This window comes from Odocoileus virginianus, chromosome 6 (genome assembly GCF_023699985.2).
Source record: "Odocoileus virginianus isolate 20LAN1187 ecotype Illinois chromosome 6, Ovbor_1.2, whole genome shotgun sequence".
NCBI classification, from domain to species: domain Eukaryota; kingdom Metazoa; phylum Chordata; class Mammalia; order Artiodactyla; family Cervidae; genus Odocoileus; species Odocoileus virginianus.
This window is the reverse complement of record NC_069679.1, coordinates 38,611,225-38,629,991: the sequence shown is the minus strand read 5'-3', so window position 1 is coordinate 38,629,991 and position 18,767 is coordinate 38,611,225. Positions and strand designations below refer to the sequence as shown.

General features: G+C 40.3%; 1 protein-coding gene across 2 annotated transcripts in view; it reads right to left on the bottom strand.

Annotated features, from left to right (window-relative positions):
- RORA (RAR related orphan receptor A) overlaps positions 1-18,767 on the bottom strand; it is a 778,196-nt gene that overhangs the window by 43,591 nt on the left and 715,838 nt on the right. For both annotated transcript variants that reach the window (XM_070469195.1, XM_070469196.1), the window contains one exon: positions 3,031-3,116. In XM_070469195.1, the coding sequence (XP_070325296.1) occupies positions 3,031-3,116 (86 nt within the window). The remainder of the gene's footprint in view (positions 1-3,030; positions 3,117-18,767) is intronic.

Here is an 18,767-nt window from a genome sequence, read left to right as displayed (position 1 = left end):
TACCAGACTCCTCTGTCTATGGGATTTTTCAGGCAAGAGTATTGGAGTGGGTTGCCATTTCCTTCTCCAGAGAATCTTCCCAATCCAGGGGTTGAACCTGGATCTCCCGCATTGTAGGCAGATGCTTTACCATCTGAGCCACCAGGGAAGTCTAATCAGAAATTGTCCTTAAATCTGATGATTCTATCACAGAGATAAATTATTGACAATCTGTCATGATACCACCACCTTCATCTGGTTAGAATATGATAAATTATTAACACCATTGGCAAAAGTAGAAACCTCTTGACTTCATTGCTACTAGAGATGAAAATGTTAGTTGTCATGTACATACCACCATATATAAAATAGATAACCAACAAAGACCTACTGTATAGACTAGAGGATTATACTCAGATGTTAAAGAATCTGCCTGCAATGTGGGAGACCCAGGTTCGATCCCTGGGTTGGGCAGATCCCCTGGAGAAGGAAATGGCAACCAACTCCAGTATTATTGCCTGAAAATCCCATGGACAAAGGAGCTTGATGGGCTATAGTCCATAGGGCTGCAAAGAGTTGGACACGACTGAGCAACTAACACACACATAAGGGAAAATAGTCTGGAAAAGATCCTGAATAACTGTGCTGTATATCTGAAACTACCATGACATTGTAAATCAACTATGTTTTAATTAAAAGAATATTAATTGAGGCAGAAACTATGGTGCAGAGCAAATACTACATGCATCAAATATAAACACATACCACTGTATAGATCCTAGACTGGGCATAGGCCCAATCTGTTAATAAAATTAAGTTTTAATTGTTTTTGATATTTCCATTGTATAAAGTCAATAGTGATAAGAAACTGCAGATAACCAAAAACACTTTGGCACTGAGGCTGCACAAGATCTGGAAGGGAATCTAGGAAAATGACAACAGGGAAATATTAGCTGCCCTTTGCTTTCTTATCACTTTCATTTTTGTCATAAATAAACAAAGAAAACACACATTGTTTCTGCCTCTGTAAACAGTGGTACTCAGAGAATCAATTCAAATCTTTTTGAATAGCAAGTTGTTAATCTTCAGAACTGCTGGGGTGTTTCCTATGAAGTAGCCTGGGCCCTCTCCCTGGCCCTGCCCTGGATGCCATTCCTAGGTTCTGTATTCAATTCAATTTGCCACATTAAACTATGTGTGGCATTACTGAGAGACATAGACAGAGTGAGCAGCTTTGTGAACAGCACAAACGTACCTGTGGTTAATGCTTGGGACCCTGTCAACTTAAGAAAACACCTAGGTGATAGGCAGTGCACAAAAATCAAGTCTGCTTGGAACTCCTGGTAAGGAGCACTGCTGGCTGTACATCTTTCATCAAGAAAGGCCATGCCAAGCAACTATCCTCCAATTAAAAACAGGAAAAAAAAAAGAGGCTATGCCATCCCCTACAACGGACAAGAAGGTGCAAACACAGAGTGGGTGAGGATGACGTCTGACAACTGTCCAGTCACATTAGCCAAATTAACCTCAAAAATCAATGAAATGACAGCTGTCACAGACAGACCCCTCTCTTCCTTACAGCTTGGGGTAACATAGGCCAGGCAGCTGATTTCATTTGTTTTAATTTTAATTCAGTAATTAATTTGGAGGGAGGGCAAATTGAGGAAATAATTTATTTTCCTTGCTAATACAGAACCTTGAGGTCTTGAGGGTTACCACAGAGATGAATAATTCAGTTTCCTTTGAGTAAAAAGTTCTCTATTTCTAAAGATGAGTGAATTAAAAAAAAAAAGTGTGTAGTCGGTGTGTGGAAATCTCAAGCTTCCCCAAGATGAGATCAATATGAAACATTTGTACACTTACAAAGTGGTAAATGTTACAATGAATGATTAACAGTAAAACAAAGACATAAGGATGCTATGAGGGAAATTTCTATTAAGTCTTTTAGTAGTTATTTGTGTGTGAAGGTGGTTTTGCATTTTATGACATTGTATTTTCTAATTTCACTAAGGGAAAGCTAACCATATATGTGGATTTTATTTTTTTGCTTCAGCCTCCAAATGCTTTAGGGCTAATCCAGGCCTGGTTCAGTAGCAAGCAACTGTCTCAGAGGCCTCCTGCGTGTCTAAATAGCTTCTCTCCTGTTTATTTTGCACTGTTTAATCCTGTAAGCAAGCTGTCTCAAGGCCCTTCCAAGATAAGCAGGAGGATTTAAATCTTAATAAATTGAAATTTGAATAACAGAGGCAATATAGGTTCAGGGGTCTTGAATGATTAGGAGAAACATCTCTATTTTCCATTCCCACGTTATGCACGCACTGTCCATGTTGCCCCGTGATCAGCATCAGTAATGATTAAAAAAGCAACAACAGCAAGAAGACTATCAGATTTAAATAGCACTTTTCAGCTTAGAAGGACATTTATTTACAGTTTTTATTTCTATTCTCGGAATAGTTCTAAAAGACAGGAAGAATGTCACTTTATGGGTGAAGAAACAGAGTCACTAAAAGATGAAGACATGCCTAAAACAACAGGAACAAGCGGCGGTCCTGGGACCAGAACTCACTTCTTCCCAAAAACCTTGCCACAGTTTGACTAGATGTGTCAACATCTGTGTGCCAGCAAAAAGATTTTCAACTGCATTCCCATTAAACTTCTCGGAAACACCTTCTTATAAAGCTTATAACAGAGACATTATGGAAGTCTGGAGTCATCTCTTTTTTGAAAGAAGATAACCAGAGAGATATCAGTGCTGGGATTGGAAGTGACAAATGAGCCACACTCAAACACTTCTCTCTAGCCTCCCATTATTTTGATGGGAGGCATTTTATATGTGTGTGTCTGTGTTTGTGTATACACACATATATCTACATATAAAACTTCCCTCATTATAATGAACGCCCCAATGCTTATTTCATCCTGTTGCTTCTCATCACTCAAAATGCCAAGGGGTTGAATTTTTAGGCATTGTAGAAGTAAAAAATAAAAGTCACAAAGATACCCTCGCCCTGAACATTAATAGAAACAACAACAACAATTAAAAAGGCTTACCTTGCAGCCTTCACATGTAATGACACCGTAATGGATTCCTGATGATTTGTCTCCACAGATCTTGCATGGAATAATTTCAATTTGAGCTGCAACAGAAGCACGCAACCAGTTAATTACATTTTCTTTTAAACACCTTATAAAAGCGTTCCCTGATCAGCATTTGTATCGTGAAAACTAATAACCTGCTAAACATTATACTGCATTAACTATTCATTGCTGAACTGTGAGGGTCCCCCTAGAGCCCTGGACTAAATTATGGCTGCTCGTTATATAATAGCTTTCGGGTTATTAAAATGGGTCATTTGAGAAGGTGTTTAAGAACCCACAAGAAGACTGGAATCAGCATTTCAAAGCCTTCAAGAACTGGAGAGTTCGCAGTTTAGGCCTCAGAGCAAAGCAGATACTAAAATGTTTCTTCCGATCTCATTTTCCATCATTATTTTTAAAAGGTCATAAATCTGTGTTGGCTAGAGCATTGTAGCTTGGCGGGTGAAGAAAAATAGACTCCAAAAAGTTAAGACTACTTAGGAAAATGATTCAATTTAAGATATTAATAAGTTACATATGTTGGTAAGAATTCCTTACTCATCTTTTTTAAATTAATGGACTTGCCATGTGTTAAAAATTAGTCCACTTGTGTATGATCAAAACCTTTCAACCATAACGTTAATATCCTATCAGAATTTAATAGTGATGAATCTGGACAAATGGAATATATAGCTTCTGAGTTTTTTATGCTGAAAATTGATTTTCTGGTACAGCATGCATGTGTTTCTATCTAACTGATTACTTAAGATGTCTCATACTGGAAGAATAACCAAATAATTAATATAGATTACACCAAAGTTCCCAAATATGATAAAGCACATTTCTAAGCAAACATATTTTATCTTGAGCAGAGTTGGAAAGAGCATAATTAAGGATTAAAAAATAACCTAAGAAATAGAATAATTAGGCAAAACAAAGTACTTGGACCACCTCTTAAATATAATTTATCTGTGAAATAAAGAGTCAACACTAGGCTAAATATACAGGATGGTAACAGTCACCAGTTTACCTGAAACACGCCATTACGCTAAATTTATTTCCACGGCTTTCACTATTGGATATGTTAGATTATCTACTAAGTCACACACATAAACACAAATTGCAAGTGCCCAAGTATGTTTCATTTTCATAAAGACCCTACCTAGTGCCATGCCTCACACAAAGCAATGACTGGTCTATGGAATGTATGGATATTGCATGATGTAACTAACACACGTACACAGAGTCCAAGGTCATATTGAGCCCAATTTCTTCCAATGTTGTATCACACCATAGCCAGGGATAATTTCCACAACCACTTACCCTAGATCTGATGTAATGTTATATTTGATACTTTGAAAGAGCACACATTACTAGACTTAACCTCATTATACATGATGTGTTCCCGTTAACTTCCTTTCAAGGGGACTACAAGTACTGCAGGGTCTTTTAGTGAGTCCTTTTCCTATTAACCACTTTTAGTGTTGACATACTGAGTTTCATTGTCCAGAGTTAGAGACTGTTCAAAATCTCACATCCAATAAATGTGCCATAATCCCAAGACCTTCTAATACCCCAGTAATGGTGTCTTTGTACATTAATACGTCTATTTGGAATTATGCAACTTAATGTGTTATAAGATCACACTCAACAAAAAGATCATCTTTAAGTTGGCCTCCTCACCTTGGAGACTAGCTTTATTTCTTCAAAGAGAATTCTTTGTTAAATCTAAACTCTTGTAATGTTACACAAATATGGCTCCTCCAATATTTTTACTATATGGTAGAGGCAAAGTTTTATGCCACAGATCATTGGCAGCTCTAGAGAGAGATAGTTTTGCCCAGTGTTTTTTAGAGACAAAAGCCAAGTGGTAGTAGAAAAAGCCTGAAAGGTGGTATCAACTGAAAGTTAATGCCTGGATTCTCCTATGTGAATGAACTAGTCTGTAATGAGAACCAGCCTCCCCCATTCCAAACCCTCAGGAAGAGAATAAATAGACAACACAAAGTACTTGAAAGTGTTCATCATTCCGTCATGTCTGACTCTTTGCAACCTCATGGACTGTCACCTACCAGGCTCCTCTGACAATGGTATTTCCCAGGCAAGAATACTGGAGTGGGTTGCTATTTCTCCCTCCAGGGGATGGGATCGAACCTGGGTCTCCTGCATTGCAAGCAAATTATTTACCATCAGAGCCACCAGGGAAGCCCCATCTATTAAATTCAACTGATATAAGAAATAAGGAAGACAGACATTGAACTGCTTCTGCTTATACCTCACCTCAAACTGTTATTAAGAAAAATTAGACAAATCTTGTTAGTCTATATAGTTTAAGTCAGCATCAAAGTGAAAAGCAATACTAGCACTAAACTCAGGCCTTTCAAGAGTTATTTTCTTTTTTAAAGTAACTGTTTATTTATCTATCTTTGACTGCACCGGGTCTTCATGGCTTTGTGCTGGCTTTCTCTAGCAACCGGTCTTCATTGTTGTGAGCTGCATTGTGGTGAGAGGGGGCTGTTTTTCATTTTGGCCTGTGGGCTTTCCATTGTGATGGCTTCTTTTGTTGTGGAGCATGGGCTTCAGTAGTTGCAGCACATGGGCTCAGGAGTTGTGGTGCATGGGCTTAGCTGCCTGGAGTCATGTGGGATGTTCCCGGGCCAGGGATTGAACCCATATCCCTTGCATTGGCAAGGGAATTCTTAACCATTGACCACCAAGGAAGCCTAAGGGTTATTTTTATTTCATCTTAGGAATGGGGAGATCAAGCATACCTATTTAGTCCTTTATAAGATAGGAAAAGCACCAGGCAGGCCAGATAGGGAACACTGGGTAGCACTATAAGTATCTGGATCAAATGGAAAATGGTGTACAGTTGTTCACTGCCTGGACTCCTAATGGATGATCTAAGAGAAGTGCCATGATGAAGATTAAGGCAGTGACCAAAATGCCTACTAATGGCTCCTGGAATCTTGAAAGTGGTCTGGAAGCCTGGCAGCGAAGTGTCTGCTCATGATGGGGGTGCCCCTGGGATTGACACCCCAACCCAGAACTTATACCCTTGGAATGGCTCTCAACCAGGCTGGGAAGAGGTTGGGAGTGGGGGTGGGAAAGTCACTGTGGTATAAATCCAGAGTTCGGTGCTATTACCACAAAGGACCATTAGTGTAAGTCAGGCTCCCAAACTCTTGCTCTTCAGTCTTGCTGTAGCTCTCAGGGTCTTTCAGATCTGGAGGGCACTCTAGCTGAGACATATTTTACAAGACTTCATGGAAGCCAAGACGCTTCCTATGAATGGACTCACGGTAGACTGACCTGTACTGTCAAGTGAGGGGTGAACTGCCTAGACCTTTGCTCCCTGCACTGTGTTTGTGCTTGGCTCCAGTGGGCAGTGTTGGCCAAAGATTCCAGATTAGAACAAGCTTCCCTAGGAATCTCGTGATGAGGTGATGGGAGGGTTCGCCAAAGCCAGGTTCTGATATTTTAATTCATCGGGTTAAACTATTCTTCTAGCCTACCTCTTTGGGTGGCTCTCGTAGCTCAGAAGACAATTTCAACTGCAAGTGCTCTTTAGGAAATGACTAAAATCCACTTGCCCCAAAAAGCAAATTCTCTGAAAGTGATCTGATCACATGTGTTGATCTTTCCAGAAAGCAAACATTTGCAGATCAGAGCAGGGCACTTACTCAATCTTCCATTCAATCCAACAATGCACAAAAAAACCCACCTCCTTCTACCTTTTTTAGTCAAGGTACAGAATTCAGACGTATCAAAGGGGAAAAAAAATAGTCAATGCCTCACAAATTTTTCAAAAGGAAAGCAGTTCAGCTTCACGAATTGGCATTTTCAGACCAATAAGAGGGAACAGGACAAAAATCTCCCTGCCCTTCGCTTTCCATCCCTCAGGCTTTTCCATTTTCTAACAGGCAGTGTTGCATCTTTTCAAAATAATCTCCTTGTAACAAAAATTATGAGTCTTGGCCCATATATATACTGCACATATTAACTCAGCCAGTATTTCAAAGGATGAAATCTGTCAGACACCACTACTGTCACAAGTATATTGATTAAATTAGTCCACATCCATATTCATTGCAGCAAAGAGAGTTTATTGTGTAGCGTGGAATAGCTGAAGCAAGACACACACATATAATCATGAATTGGCTTAACAATGAACAATCTTGCTATGAAAAATTCTAATTTGCCCACATTTTCAGCTCTATTGCCTAAATAATTTGCTCTTTCATGCACCCTAAATAATTCAAGCAGCTCTCCACACCTGCACAGGCAAATTTCTGCAGTTTTCAAGGAGCTAACAACAAGTGGCAATGGGGCGTCAGGAAATTCTGGAATGCAGGTGTGCTAATTAGCCAAGTGGTCCTTAGGCTGAGCTGTCATTTAGCACTGCACCTCTGAAAAAACTTTGCTTTCTACTTTTCATTATAGAAGATAACAAGACACTGGTGTTCTCAACACCAGACTTGTTTCTCAGACTTATTTCTGGTGTTATCTTGGTCCAGAGAAAAATGCCCATTCTCCCCAAGAATTAAAAAATACAAAAAATTTAAAAAAAAAATGTATTGCACAAAAGAGTTGTATGCATCACTTCAATATGTGGGTGAAGAGTGATCTCTCAACAATAATCTAAATGGATAGATAGTAATCAATAATATCTACAAATATTCAGGCTTATAACACATCAGGCATTATCTAATCTGCTGTTCTAACAACCCTACAATGTAGGTGGTATCATTGTGATCATTATCTGTATTTTTTTAGATGACAAAACTGAAACTCAGATAGGCTAGATAACTTGCCCAACATCAGAGAGCTAGGAAGAGGTGAGGCTGGAAGGTGGACACATTTTGTCTTTTTCTCTAGCTCAAAGTCTTGCACCCCCTTGGTCCTGCCCCTTCCTCATACTGCACAGTCAAGTTGAATGTCTCCAATACCTTCAGACATCAGGACAAACTGCTCCTGGTAAGAAACCATTAACTGAGGATCAAAAGACATTCCATAGGTAATCTAGTTAAACTTAATACTACTGAGAACTGATGTCAAGATGTCTTTCTAGTTTATAACTGGAAATAATCATCAACCTTCTGAGACCATTCTTCTCATTTTTACAAAATACCAAGTTGAGTTTTTGGACCTCAGGGTGACCAATACCAATGCTGAACACTTCTTAAGACCAGGAAAGTTACTTCACCTACCTTTCAGTCTCAGTTTCCTATTTGAAGAGTCAATGATATAATGTCTAAATGACACAGCACATACGACCATTTTATATATGTATTCCATATATATGCATACCATACAATTCTTAGAAAGAGTTGGCACTCAAAACAGTTATTATTATTGTTATTGTTGATAAGAAATCCTGCCTTATAGCGAAATGAAATTCTTTTCTGCAGACTTTAAGCTCTTTCCAAAGTGAAGATAGAGAAAAGCAGCTTATCCTCCAAATAATATGACAGGCAGTTCATACCAGCTGCCGCAGCAATCCTTTACAACATTGGCACTTAACTGTTTGGTATAACACAGCAGCATGTTGCAATCAATGTGGGATGTCTCACAAGGCCTTCATTGCTAATAATAGCAAAAAAAAAAAAATTAAAGATTTTAATGGCTCATATAAAAAATAAACTAATACAGACCTAAGCTTATCCCAATAATATCTTTCACTCTAGCTCACTTGCATAACCATATACTTTCTTGAATTGGGCTGAACAGGGTGGGATTACTGCTAGCCTTGCTAGGAAATGGGCAAACCTTGGGTACACCCATGACAGTATGTCACATATATGAATGCCAAGCAATTGTGTGTGTCTTGCAAAAACTGTCAAGAACTGCTGCTTTAAAAAAAAAAAAGTAGTTTTACACCAATCTGTTGACAGTATTTTTCCTGGAAGGCTGAGAATAAGGGGGACTTTTCACCTGCTATGTTACATATTCCTCTAATGTTTGAAATTTTTTTACTACCAACATGTATTACTTTTGTAAGCAGAAAAACCAATAAAGATTAAAGAAAAACCCTAAGGCATTTGATTTTATTTTCAGCAAAAATGGCCTGAGTCCTTTATGGATTAGTCACTTTATTTTATCCCCTGTTTAAAACTGCTGGGGTATTAAAGGCTTCAGCAGCTGCCTGGATGGCAGTCTGGCTCGCATGTCAAGGCCAGCTGTGGGGGGAATAGGGAATCTTCACCTGGTTCCCTGGAGGGACTTTGGTGACTCCTGACTTCTACACTTTTGTGGCCTCTCTGGTCTGGCATCACTAGTTTCAGGGTCTCCAAGGACTGTCTGCTTGTGCCCGGCTGAAGGGGCAGAAGTAGGGGCTGAAATTCACCTGCTTGTGAGCCCTGGGGCAGAGTGGCTGGAGTAGCCTGGAGTAAGGGAGACTTTTTCTCTCTCCACTCTCTCACTGTTGTTGCCCAAGGGCCCAGGCCACCATCAGGGTTTGCAGAGAGCTCGCAATGCAGCTTCATGGGGGGAGAGAATAGACTGTGGGCTTCAAACAGTCTGGCATATTCTGTCACACTGAACCTAAGGCTTGGAGTATAGCACGCATTTGTTTCCCAGGCCAGGCATGGTCAATAGTCCTCTTGGATGAGGAGGGCTGAGTTCCAATTACATACTCTGCAAACTAATAATCAACTTGTTCTGCCATTTTGTCTACTAAATATATACTAAATATAATACTGGTATGTGTCCCTGGTATAGTCTCTTCTTCCACTGATTTTTGGATTTTCTTTATTATATTACTTGATCCTAGTTGAACATCACCAAAGCAATGACTCCCCTAATTAGAGAAGTCCTACCCCTTTGGTCGAGCTGTCTTGTGGTCATTTCTGGCAGCAACGGTAATGCTTGATATTTGCAGAGTTCTGTAACAGTTTTTAAAGTTTTTGTCCTCATTGGCTTCTTTTGGTTTTGGTGTTCACAGCAACTCTGAAGTAGGCAGATGGGTCTTATTAAGCCCCATTCTGCACATGTGGAAAATGAACCTCAGGAGGGTTAAATGGTTTCTTCTCCATGTCTAGATTTCTCAGGGTTTAATTGTAGAGGCAGCCACCAAAGAGGGGGAAAAAAAAACCCAATAAAGCTTGGTGTCTCTTCCTCAGAATTATCTGATGCCTTTAGGTTTATGTCATCATCAATCTGGGGCTCTCAACGGGAAATGCCACGAGAGAGGAAGAGTGGAGGTTGACCCAGCTAAGAAATGGAATTGGCAATCCTGCGTTTCCCTCTGACCCTCAACTCCCTGGGTGGCCTCAAACTGGTCGCTTACATCTCTACTTCCTCCATCTATAAAATGGGAATAACTCCTACCTCCCAGGCAGGTGGTGGTAAATGAATGCTCACAAAACTCTTTGAAGATGAAAAGACCTATATAAATGGGACGCTTTAGGAAGCTTGGCATACCATCCTTGGCAAGGACCAGGACGCAGCTCCCTCACTACCCACAACAGGCTCTGCCACAAAGAGAGTAAAGAAAAACCCAAAGAACTGTAATTTTCATCTGCTAACTAGACTCACTTAAAGTTTTTCTTTAATTGTTGGTTTTCAAAATGCCTTCCTGAGGGATTGAGTATGTGTGTGTAAGTTGCTTTAGTTGTGTCAGATTCTTTGTGACCCCATGGACTGTAGTCCACCAGGCTCCTCTGTCCATGGGGATTCTCCAGGCAAGAATACCGGAGTGGGCTGCCATGCCCTCCTCCAGGAATCTTCCCGACCCAGGGATAGAACCCACGTCTCCTTAAGTCTTCTGCATTGGCAGGAGGGTTCTTTACAACTAGTGCCACCTGGGAAGCCCCGAGGTGACTAATGAATTAAAATGTCACTATCTTTGTCTCAGCTTGACAGACATATAGATGGAGAAGTCACTTCTAACACTGTCACAAGCAAAGTCACTGAACTAAGCCTTTCACTAGGACTTGGGCTGTCTTGCAGAGGGATCATGGAAATGGCATGATTTCTACATTTTATACACAATAAACATACATGTTCAGTTCAGTTCAGTCGCTCAGTCATGTCCAACTCTTTGCGACCCCATGAATTGCAGCATGCCAGGCCTCCCTGTCCATCACCAACTCCCGGAGTTTACTCAAACTCATGCCCATCGAGTCGGTGATACCATCCAGGCATCTCATCCTCTGTCTTCCCCTTCTCCTGTCCCCAAGCCCTTCCAGCATCAGGGTCTTTTCCAATGAATCAACTCTTCGCATGAGGTGGCCAAAGTACTGGAGTTTCCCCTCTGACATTCTGATCCTCAGTTTTAAGTTTATGTCTGACTCAAGTGTTAGTCGCTCAGTCCTGTCCAACTCTTTGCAACCCCATGGACTGTAGCCTGCCAAGGCTCCTCTGTCTATGGAATTCTCCAGGCAAGAATATTGGAGGGGGTAGCCATTCCCTTCTCCAAGGGATCTTCTAACCCAGGGATCGATCCCAGGTGTCCTGCATTGCAGGCAGATTCTTCACCGTCTAAGCCACCAGGGAAGTCTGACTCAAAGGACCCTGTTAAATTACAGCCATGCAAAAAAAAAAATCCTGTACCTTACTTCACCTTCCCCCACCCCACCGAAGTTCTATACCTTTTGTACTATTTAAAGCCACTTCTTAAAAGCTTTAACTTGGTTGTGGTTTCTGCTGAAAATGTAACAGCTTTTTAAAAATCATTTTTAAAAATAAAAGTGTTACATATACTTGCCAAATACTTACACATAAACATACTTCAAACTCTCCAACAGATCAAGCATTTGCAAACGAAATTTAAAATATGACAAAATCAGAGTTTTGAAAGAGTTTAGTAACTCTTTCCTTCAGTCTTTAGCAAGTAAAATTTAGGCACTTAAGAGTTAAAACTCTAGGCCAGAAGGCCCCATATGAATTCAGAGAAAGCTGAGCCGTGTATGCAGGAAATCTCTGAAGAATGAGGAAGATAGGCACATGCTGTCATGTGGCTTTCTGTGAATATGCAGGTAGTTCTGACAACGGGAACTGAGTACTAATCCTTTGTGATATGTTTCTATCTCTGCTGGATTAAGCTTTCCAGAGAAACTGACTCGCATTCCCTGATGCACATGTGTCTTTGCTAAAAGCCAAATCCAAATGGGTACTTTTATCCCTAGACAGGGAAATTATGTCAAATTGGAGAAGAAACAGATTTTTCATATACAAGATCAGTGGATGGCTTTGATTTTTAGACCAAGTTCTCTCTCTTGAATTCTCCTACTACACAGCCATGCACAGAAGACCTCAATTTAAGGCAGCATACTCTTTATTTTTTTTGGTAATTATTGGTGACCAACTAAAACTTTGGACAAAATAATTGAACAGTAAGAGAAATTGCTTCTAATTTTACTTATCCAGGAGGTCAAATACTGAATAAATTCTCACCCAACAAAAGATGATGCTGTTAAAATCAGCAACAGAAATATTTTTCTCTTTTTTGGGGTCTTTCCTAATCTAATCTCTATCACTTTTGTGAACAACGGAATATACTTGTTTTTGAGGATTTGTGGGGTTATGTGAAATCAAGGATGAAGACAAAGGTAACTGGCCATTCAGCTAATTATTCTCAGTTGAGATAATGCCCCTCTAAGATTCTAGAATTAACTACATTTTTTCAATATAAAGTTCTTAGAGAGTTTCTAGGACCTTGAGATCAGATATATCTAATCAAAATCCTTCTCTTAAGTTTCTCAGTGTGGGTTAAGTCATTTAATATCAGCAAGAAAAAGAATCCGTCTTATCTTACTAACAGGTTAGACTATGATCAAGAGAATTTCTTAAAAACTTTTGTTCTGACAATAGACATATGTCCCTTATATAATTCTGGATAATATAGACCAAAAAAAAAAAAGTGTCATCTGACTCACAGAACTGCAGCTAATCTTTTCTAGCGATCAACTTCACTCTAGATACCAATTCCTTTTTTCCCCTTAACAAGAGCAATTGTGCCACATTTAGGTTACGTCTTCCTTTGCTCACAGTTGAGAGCAATGGGGTCAGCTCTTTGCTTTCATCATTCAAGGTCTGTTTTTGACAACAACAGAAAAGAACATCTTTAAAACCAAAGCAAATCTGTAGATCTTATCTAGTTTCTGCTTTACCAAAAACATCAAAATTACTCTAACTGCGTTTTATGAAATGACCTTACTTTACACCATTACCTCAAAATTCTCACACCTAAGCCCAAGAGATAAGCACTTTATTTTACAGCCCTCTTAACTTTGTATGTGCCTATGCATAACTCAAATTATAGTCATCCTATGATTTTGGTAATTCAATTTACAAGATTTTATTTTTCAGTGGATAATCAAAATGTTATAAAAATGAACAAACCTGGTGATTCAATCACCAGTTCAAAGACAGAAAAATCCATTGACACAGTATGTGTGTGCTAAGTTGCTTCAGTTGTGTCAGACTCTTTATGACTGTATGGACTAGCCCACCAGGCTCCTCTGTCCATGAGATTCTCCAGGCAAGAATACTAGAGTGGGTTGCCATTTCCTCCTCTAGGGGGAATCTTCCTGACCCAGGGATCGAACCTGCGTCTCTTATGTTTTCTGCATTACAGGTAGGTTCTTTATCACCAGACTAACCTGGGAAGCCCCACAGAAATCTATTTGTTCTATATGATTTCTCATGAGTCTGGTCCATTGCATGCTTAGCACATAGCATCACAGTTCCCTGAATAAATCAATCAAAACATTCTGTTTGTCTCAGAATCCTCTTTAAAGAGCCAAAGTCTCCTGTCTAAAAAGTCAGCAACTGAGTGCAAATTCCAACTGCACAATTTCTCTGACCCCTTAACAGTGCAATAACCTGCTGAAGATGTGCAGAAGTAGGTAGAAATAACAAGAATCCAGGTTAAGTCATCATAGATCATCAGGCAAAGGAACCTATTGTTTCTTTCCATTAGCCTGGTTCTGGTGAAGATCAATTACTGTTCACTGGATATTAGACCATGTTGTTTAAGAAATATTCCCTAACCAACTTGTTTGGATTCATGGCAAAAAAAAAAAAAAAAAAAAGGAAATAACTTGTAACTTTAAACCTTGAAAATACATTTGCTTTCCTCTATATTAAGCCATTGAAGGCTAAGATGATAACACATGCATAGCCACCGAAACACAGACTGGTGACACCAAAAATCTGCTCTACAGATCATTTCAGTGGGTGATGATGGTTAAGATGCTTCCCTCACAGCCCAGACCCCTACTCTACCTTTGCACTGTTCCCCACTTTACAAAGTCACCATAGAATTAACAGGGAGAATGGAGTTCTGGGCAAGAGATCAAGGAAGGCTCTGGTTTTTATTAAAAATCACAAGCAAATTATTTAGACTTGCCAGAAGCAGAAGTGTAGATGTTGTCATACTAATCATTTTAAGACTTTAGGATCTTGAAGGATTAGTGACCAATTCCTAGAAGACAAATTCTACTAAGTTTCCACCTCCAATTTCCAGAACCTAGCCAATAGCATCTAAGCAACAGATACGGCAAGTTCTAAGCCTCTGAATACAGCAGTGCTGTATTTCTGGATTACAGGCCAATGGTAAGTTTTCTTTAAAAAATTCTCTTTTATAATGTTCCTCTAAGACAATCCACTCAGCCAGACAAAGACCCCAAGGAATTTTTTTCTGACTATCTAAATGCGTGTTCTTTAAACTTGCTTATTAAAGAAACATTTCCATTCTTAGTTATAATATATAACATCAATTAGACAATAGATAACAATATGCATTGACAGCTGAAGCACAGTTGTTTTTTATGTCTGTTCCCAAGGGGAGAAAGCAGGAGCGTGTAGCTCTTTCCTCACTGGAAAGGGAAATACAGAAAAAGGCAGAAGAACCTTGAGGATATTAAGCGGTTGTGAGACAGGAGGAGAATGGAGGCTCCAGACCAAGCTTAGAGATCATCAGATTTATTCTAAGAAGGTCTAATATCTAAGCATCAATTCCCAGACCATAACACCTAATAAATGTCACATGTATCTGCAAGAAAAAAAAATGTATATCTTGGGGGTTTACTTTGAAATTATCTATTTTTATGTAAGTCATACAATAGGGGTGGGGTAAGAATCTTTTCACAGCCATTAAAAGATAGCAAGATAAGGTTCACAGTACTCTCCTTCCTATTCCATTTTCAGTTTCTGCTCCTCTAATCCAAGGAGTTTCTTTTGCCTGCAGACAAACATTTCAGATGACATTTTATGACTGTCCTGCACAGACTCCTATCAGCTAGCCAGCACTTAGCAATGTGTGTCTCTGTCATTTCAAAGAGCCTGAGTGAGCATGATGACACTATCGTTGGCATATGTGAATCTTTCTAATTTGCAGTAAAAATGCACCATTCACACACTTTGGTACTTTGGAACGGAAAGGTTTTGAAATCTACTTCACAAGCAATGGCAGCACATTTCACATCAGATAGAAACATACTGATTGCTAACAGCTGCTACAGGCACATCTTACTGTCAGAGCCAGAGCTCAGAATAGCAGGTCCTTTTTAATGCCATTGGTTGCTACCATCTTAAATCATCATAACACACACACAAACACACACACACACGTTCCACACGCTCACACATGAGGGTCTCTCCAGCTATAAGTTTCACCATCACTAGCTGGGAACCTGCACCAACAGGCAGGCCAAGAGGGTACATAGAAGCCACAAGCACACTTCATCTTGTTACATCAGCTTTCCTGTATATGAATTAAGGATGACAGTGAACCCCCCCCCCTTTTTTTTAAAGGGAGAAGAAAGAAAAGTCTAACCTTGAAAGTAAAGTGGAGAGGCTCACTTTGCAAACTCTAGAGGATGGGATTGAATTCCTGCCCTGTTACTTACTAGCTTTGTGAACCTGGGCGGCTTTTTAAATCTCTGTGCTTTATTTTCCTCACCTTTAAAATGAGCCCTACCTCCTTACTAGGTTTCCCTGATGGCTCAGCAGTAAAGAATCTGCCTGCAATGCAGGAGATACAGGTTCGACCCCCGGGTTGGGAAGATTCCCTGGAGAAAGAAATGGCAACTAGCTCCAGTGTGCTTGCCTGGGAAATCCCATGCACAGAGGGGCTGGACGCGCTATAGTCCACGGGGTCGCAAGAGTCAGACACAATTGAGCACAGCCTACACACACACACATCCTTATTATAGGGTAACCAGTGCTCGTAGAATAAGTGCGTAATACATGTGTGCTTAGTCGCTCAGTCCTGTCTGACTCTTGGTGACCCCATGGACTGTAGCCTACCAGGCTCCTCTGTCCATGGGAATTCTCCAGGCAAGAACACTGGAGTGGGTTGCCATGCCCTCCTCCAGGGGATCTTCCCAACCCAGGGGTCAAACCCAGGTCTCCTGTATTGAAGGTGGATTCTTTACCATCTGAGCCACCAGGGAAGCCCATGAATATTGGAGTGGGTAGCCTATCCGTTCTCCAGGGGATCCTCCCAACCCAGGGATTGAACCGGGTCTCCCACCTTGCAGGCCGATTCTTTACCAGCTGAGCTACCAGGGAAGACCAAATGCATAGTATGTACTAAGTGCTTAAAAAGTATTAGCTATCATCATCATCATCATCATCATCTATCTTTCAAGGACAGTAGCATTTGGCAAGGGCTGCTACTGGAATTGCAGGAATGAGCAGAAGAGGGATAGGTCATTATATTCCTTTTCAGATACAGACAGTGAGTTCAGCAGCGTTATTTCTACTGCAGAGGCCTTATATGAGATGTAACACCAAGCAGGTACAAAATGTGGTGGAAAGAAACCACTGGGATCAAGCAGCTCCCCCACCTTCTAGGTAAAGCCCACAGCAAGGCTGGCGTCACGAAGAGATGGGAAGCAGAGGAAAGGACACAGCTGCTGGATTAGGAGGCTGCGAAATTTACCAGATACGAGTGAAAGTTTGTGAACCTCTTTCTCCAGGGCTCAGCTTCCCTCTTAGGGAACAGTGTAGATATCCCCTGCCCCAAGGTGCAGTGTTGTACTGGATAATCTTCCAGATCCCGTCCTGCTATATTTCATGGCGATATGACGATTTAGAGTGAGGTGAACCCTTGTTTCCCTAACAGTTGGGACATCTTAAATGGCAAAACCCAGCAGATGTCATCTAAGGTGTCAGGAGAAGTAGACACAGAATGTGGAAGAGAACTCCATCTGGCAACCAGTTTGTCCATGTTAATGGCATTTGGTTCAGGAAAGGGAGTGCACTGAAATGTTCTCACCAAGGTCCAGAGTAAAAGCTCTGGCAGAATACCCACTGGAGCTAGAACACTCTGTTTCTATACACCTGCCCCTCTTTTTCTGGCCTTATTATTTATTTTTTAATAAGGTTTATTACTATCAATCAAAGAGAATTCCTTTCAATATCACACCTGTCATAACAGGACAACAAAATGCAAACACAATGTGGATGGAAAATATTTTTTTCCCTTCATAGTAAACAATTTCAATTGAATGTCCTAGGACAGAATTAGGATGCGTTAATTTTTCTCTCTTTCATTGTTGTTGTTCAGTTGCTATAATACATCTGACTCTTTGTGACTCCATGGACTGCAGCACACCAGGCTTCCCTGTCCTTCACTGTGTCCCAGAGTTTGCTCAAACTCAACTCCATTGAATCGGTGATGCCATCCAACCATCTCATTTGCTATCGTCCCCTTAGATCTTTCTCAGCATCAGGGTCTTTTTCAGTGAGTTGGCTCTGTATCAAGTGGCCAAAGTATTGGAGCTTCCAATGTACTTCCAAAGTATTCAGTCCTTCCAACGAATATTTGGGGTTGATTTCCTTTAGGACTGACTGGTTTGATCTCCTTTTATGGAAGGCCACAATAGGTGTGCTTTTGCTTTAGAGGCAAAGACTATATGACATCAGTAATGCACATCTACTTCCCATTGTTACTTATTTTTCAAAACAAAACTATCTCTATCAGTGAAGCATTTTAGGACCTCAAGCTACATGCTTCCCAGTAATAATTTTCTTAGTCAAGGACTAAGTCGGATGCCATGTCAGGGACCATCAGGACATAGAGAAGTAACTTCGGAAGCAAGGTCTGGGCTGTAACATCAAAATGTACTCATCAGACAAAAAGAGACTTCCCTGTGAGATGTAGTCTAGTGCTAAAGGAAAATCAACCTAACTACTTACCATTTCCTGCCCTGATCTTGCCTTTCTTGTTATTTTAAGGGACTGAAAGCAGTCATAGGCTTCCCTAGTTGGCTCACTGGTACAGAATCCTGCCAGCACAGGAGATGTGGGTTCGATCCCTGGGTTGAGAAGATCCCCTGAAGAAGGAGATGGCAACCCCCTCAAGTAGTCTTGCCTGGGAAATTCCATGGACAGAGAAGCCTGGTGGGCTACAGTCTATGGGGCTGCAAAAGAGTCAGACGTGACTTAGTGACTAAACAACAAGTCACTGAAAGCAATTCCCAAAAATATAGAGCTCAAAAAAATTAAGGCTTAGAAAAAAAATCATTTGCATAAGTGTACAGATGTTCAAATTGAAATTCTGAATGGGACAGGATTTTTTCAGGTGCATATCCTTGGTAACTTTGTTTAAAAAATCAGTCACACCTCAAACATAACCACCAATAATCAGAAAGATGGCTAGCACTTATGAGGAATTATTATTTGTTTAAAATATTTTGAAAAGATGTCACAAGTATAAGCTTGACTAGGTCCTTACCCATCCCCACCCTCTAAAATAA